At 31.5% G+C, this 5940-nt stretch overlaps 1 protein-coding gene across 1 annotated transcript; it reads right to left on the bottom strand.

The window, feature by feature from the left end:
- Positions 1-477: 477 nt before the first annotated feature.
- LOC111037738 lies at positions 478-1777 on the bottom strand. Its single transcript, XM_022320473.1, has 2 exons — positions 1682-1777; positions 478-858 (listed from the first exon to the last, which is right to left on the bottom strand). Exons 1-2 carry the CDS (start codon positions 1775-1777, stop codon positions 478-480), a joined length of 477 nt encoding a protein of 158 aa, XP_022176165.1.
- Between the last annotated feature and the right edge of the window lie 4163 nt (positions 1778-5940).

Raw genomic sequence — 5940 nt, 5'->3', positions numbered from 1 at the left:
AAAGACCGACGACGAGGGCTGAAAAGAATAAACTAGTCAGAGACTTTAATATTGCATATAATACATATTATATATTATTTTAACGTTTATACTGACGTATGATATTATATAACTTACTATAATAATAATAATACTATAGGATATTTTATATAATTCGGCGTGTAATCATAATATTCGATTGTATTTACGCAGTGAACGGCATACATCATAGTACAATATCATGTCTTTTGTCTATGATTTCTACTTGGGCGGCTGGAAAGAATAAACGTCAGTGAATTGTTTTGCCATACACGTTACATATTTTGACTTGTAGGTATACAGTAAAATATTAATGATGACTTACGGTAATACAATAATATAATATTAATAGGACGTATTATATTATAATTTATAATAATGGTGTGCGTAATAATGTTCAAATTGTACAATTAAACGCGTGCATATAGTTCAATATTAAATCGTTTGTGAATTAATGAGTTAATTTTTGTTGACTCGACTCGGGCGGCTCGGAGCCGTGAACGTTTCTTGGGCCCCGGGAAAACATATTTTCGTCACGTCTTTTTCCGTGGTGGATTGCACGAACACTCCTTCTGGGAACAACGAGCACCGGCCCACGGGGGACAATATTTTCCCGGTGCTTCGCTCCCTCAAGTCCGACACCGAATGAGCGGACTTGACCCACCGGTGCACGGGTTGTATGCGAAAAGCTCTGGGAAATAGAAAGTTCAACCAGACTTGGAACAGGCTGATGTAGTCGTACGCCTCTTCTTCGTCGTCGTCTTCGGAGTCCTCGTCGGAATCACTGCTACTCGGCTCACCGTTATAGGAGTGACAAAATAAATTCAAATTTTCGTTTGGGTTGCAGTCAATGGTTGATGTATTAATGCCATTAATGTACGCTAGGTCTGTGGGTTTAGTGGACTCCCCCCCCCACAATTTCAAAATTTTTACTAGTGAGAAATCCAAATTTTTGCGCTCTGTTTTTGCACCTCAAACACTTTTATTGAGTTATCCCCAAAACACCAAAACATAACTGGGAGCAATCGAAAAAAAATCATCTTTAGAAATTTACAATTTTACAGATTCACCCACTTATAAATTAATCGAAACACCATTATTTTATTTCCTACAAAAATACTAAATATTTATATTACACTCATATGTATAGGTAATTAACGTAAAACTAGAAAAATACAATACTGTTTATATAGCAAATAATATGTGACATAAAATCACACTGCACAAATATTACCACCCACATTATTTGGATTCGGATAATAGACTGAAGAACGAAAAGCCGCAGGGCTGGTGATATAGATTTTGGGTGTCCCATGGCAAAGTTTTTAAGGATTTTTGACAAAGAAAGTATAGGTAATAATTGAAGAGCAAAAACATAGGAAACGATTGAACCACCCCTGTCGTTTAATTGTAAGTAATTTTTCGGTGAAAAAAATAATGATTGTTTGAGCATCAAGATAGATACCGTTTAAATTATAACCATGGTTATGGTACAATATTCTCATGTTCGTGTTTCAATAGTAGGACACCAGCATGCGGACTATAATGTAATGGCGTGAACGAACTACACTTACTTATTGGTCGAAATTATTGCTTCGGAGGATATCGTTCCGGCACGTTTGTACTTAGCTTTTTTCGAACCTTCTAGGATAAATCCGTTTATCACGGTGCTTTTGTAAAGTTCACCATCCCTATATCCCGACCTCAGCAGCGGTTTAAGTTCTTTTCGTTTTGCAAAATTATCAGAACCAGAATTCATTTTTCAACGCTCCAACGCCACAATTATGTACACAAAAATGTCTGATATTTCCGTACGATCGACAAAAACAATAACAAACCGTTTTATCCAAACATATGATTTCGGAACGTTTAAGTAGTATTTATTTATTATTGTAACCAGGTAACAAATAAGGTACCTCCTATACTGAACTAGGTATATTTTTTTTCAAACGAATGTATTGAATAGAGATAAATAATACATCGTGTATTCGTGTTCCGATAAAATTAACATGTTGTATTAGTTTATTGGGCAGGAAAACAAAATAAGTATAGTTAAAAATTGTTTTTAATTTTACTGTGCAACAACATAATAAACTAAAGATACCTATATATATAGGTAACAAAATAGTGTGCTAAATAAAAAAGGTAAAACATTTTTTTTTTTTTTATTCTTCAAATAGAGGTTATGATTTTATGAGTCTATGGAGATTGTGTAGTTACGTTATTTTTTTGTGGTTTAAATCGTTTAACTATAAAATATCACTTATACATATTTAAAGCAACTTCTATAATATGTAGTACGCGTTCCATGGTTCTTTGTTTCATACTGCACTATTCCAACAACGTTCTCTGGAATCTGAATTCTGAATACAAATTATTATTATATATTACTTATAATATGTTCAAACTAAAAAAAATAGTTCCAAAGAAAACAATGAGATTAGTTTACTTTGCTCTATACCAATCCAATTTTCAATACGGTTTATTAGTATGGGATGGCCTTCGAAACAATATTTTAAATCACCTAATAATAAATCAGAATAACATTGTTAGGATTTGCCTAAATAAGCTGTCATTACAAGGATCAACAATTGATAATTATAAGGAATTATTGGTCTTGCCAGTAAAACAATTATATAAAAAAATAGCAATCATATTCATTATTAAACAACTTTATATTGAGCAGTTACATAATGACAATAGTCACTTAAGAGAAATTAGAAAATATGATTTTCCAGTTAAATGTACTAATAAATCTTTTGGTCAAATATTTATAGATTACCTAGGCCCAACTTACCTACTACAATTCTATGCCTCTGGACTTTAAGAGAAATATTATTACATGTAAAAAAATTAATATAAAAGGATTATTATAAAAATTAATGTTTTTAGAATTGAATAATAATGTGTATTAGTTTTATTCTCTATTGTAAATTATTGCTAAATTACATGTTATTTGTGTACATAACAGTATATTATTTTGATTGTTAAAATGCTGTATCAACTAAATGTATTACTAATCTATTTTTAAACTTTGTATCACTTTGTCATTTCTATACTTTATTATATTTTTTGAAAGTGATCGTATCATGAATGAATATACGTAATATTATAAAAAATTACCTAATTTATTTATTAATTGTTTTATTTTGTCGGTAAATGTAGTAACTCCCTACCCCTCCAACACAAGCTATTAGCTTACAGAAGGTAGGTAATCAAAACTGTACCTATTTGTTAAACTAGTGTAAATTTGTAACCATTTATTTTGATTTCTAATAAAAAAAAAAAATTTTAAAAAAATAGATAGAAGGTACTAGATTTTAAGCGATACTTATACGGTAATTAATGGGGATTTAAAATATCACGATGCTCAGTAGGCATGCAATTTTTCATTCGAGTGAAAAATAAAAACTATTATTGTCTTGACGATTTCCATTTATGTAAATGTACGTCAATAACAAATTACATAGGCCGTCCATTGACGCATTATATATTTATATTACGTGAGTTTACTACTTAGCAGTGGTCGAAGTGGCTCAAAGGGAGTGGAGGGATGCCTTTCATAATTTTTATAGTTCTCGTATATTGCTTGAACAGTCGTACGAAATAAGTGGAGGGATGGAAAATATAAATTATGAAAAGTAGAGTGATGCCATCCCACCGTATCCCCCTCTCCCATTTCGACCACTGATAGTTAGTAATAAAATAGTATGATATGACTGAACAATTTAAAAAATAGCTTATTTTTTTTTTGTAATATTTCCCGAGACGAAGCAAACTTTGTATGCACGAGAATAAAATGTATTGTACAATTTTACCAAAAACTTTTCATGCACTTTAAAATCTTCTATTAACTAAGCCCTGGCCCCTGAGGTGTACCTACCAAAATGTCGTTAGGTATCGGATACAAAAATACGTAATAGTTTGGCTTGTGAGTGATGTTCAGCAGTTTAAGTGATGTCCTCATCGCTTAACATCAATAATTTAAACTACAAAGTATCCAAATTAACTCGCGACCGCGGTCTATCGGTCAATAATAACGATATAGTATTAAAAATATTTTGAAATAACAATAATAATTTCCCTATGTCGTTGTAGCGGACGGGACGGTGAAGATTGTGGAATTCGGAATCGGTAGCGCCATCTACCGGACGACAACGTCATCACACTTCTCGTCGACTTACTCAATACCAAATTTACGGCGCCAAATAGGTGACCGCAGCGTTCGGGTCGTGTGTTCGGTTACCTCCGAGACGCCGTCGAAGGCGCGTGAAATTTCAAATCGGCGACGGTAAGCATAAACAGGGGCGAGTCAATAGTGGGAGGGGGAGAAAGGTTTTCCAGGCGGCAAGAGTTGAAAATCATTTCTACCCGTAAATAGCATCCCAATATTAAGTACTTTAACATTAATATTACCATGTTCTTTCTACTCTACTGCATACCAACTATATGGGTGTAACGTACATTCGAATAATCGAATAATTCGAATATTAGAATACATTCGAATTCGAATAGTGTGACCGTAAATAATTCGAATATTCGAATACCTACGCGAATAATTCGATTGTCAGTATTCGATACTAAAAAATCAATATTAATCAATGTAAATAATAATAATAATAATATTATATTCGATGATATTAATCGATGAAATTTAACGTACAAGTATCTATTAATATTATTATTGAACAAATTATCGCGTAAAACTATTACTTATAAATGTATATTCATTTTTCGATTATTATTCATTATTCATTATTTTTCTGTTAAACCTAATATTATATTATGTATTATTATTATTATACATTATTGAACAAAACTATTAAGACATTGTTTTTAAAACAATTATTTAAATATTAGAGCCTATTTTTGCTTAACGGCTAACCTAATCCATTAAAAGGGTAAAGGAAAAGGAACCCATGGCTGTCGGGAGCGAAAATTGGTTAAAGAATTGAATAAATGTAGAAGACTTATAGTGAAAAAACGACTAAAAATAGTTATAGTATTCGAATACTGATATCCGAATATTTGAATATTCAAATTATTTACAGTAAAACTATTCGAATATTCGAACAATTCCCATCACTAATACTAACCATAGCCGTTAATTTATGTATTCTTTTATCGTATTTGAGCCTTCACAAAACAAATAAATAAAATCAACAGAAACTTTAAAACTGCGTTTAACAGTTTTCAACACAAACAGGTTTGAGTATCAATCATTATTCCATTCAAATAACTTGATACTTTTGGTTATTTTTGTTTTAAAAACAATGCGTTAAGAGGCCTGCCCGTGACCTGTCTTTTTAGTCAAAAGCATGCCTTACAGGAAAAACTCTCACGCCTCGTAGAACTATTTGATTTCGATAACTTTTTTCTTTTTGAAAAGAAAATACTTCTTCATCAGGCCGCATTGGACTTGAATTTTCAACATTTTATTTCTAAACAATATGATAATATTATTTTGAATTCGACCAATTTTCATAAGCTCTTGTTATTTTTATCATGTTTGATTTAAGAAACAATTTTGAAAATGAAAGTTCAATACACGCTGTAGAAAGTTGTTATCCTCTACCTAACAAAAAAAAAAAAATTAATCAAATCTGACACCTTTACAATGCGCGAGACTTTTTCCTGTAAATCGTGTTTGGTGCAAAAAATTACGATTCTTATATTTTTGGTCGGCTGTGCCGTTGACATTTGTGTAGATAGCCACAATCACTAGTAATTGCATACAATCACATTCACACTATTTATCACTAATGCCATGAGTATAACGAAATTACTTACGCTTAATAAAGACGCACGAGCAGGACCCTTAAAGGACCATAACACTAAAAAAAAAGTCTATTTTAGAATATAGTATTTAGTGAAATACAAACAGAGATACCATTAAAATACATTTACAACTTAATTTAGCCT

The sequence above is a fragment of the Myzus persicae genome, unplaced genomic scaffold, assembly GCF_001856785.1.
Source record: "Myzus persicae strain clone G006 unplaced genomic scaffold, MPER_G0061.0, whole genome shotgun sequence".
In the NCBI taxonomy this organism is placed as follows: Eukaryota; Metazoa; Arthropoda; class Insecta; order Hemiptera; family Aphididae; genus Myzus; species Myzus persicae.
This window is presented reverse-complemented; position numbering and strand designations above follow the sequence as displayed.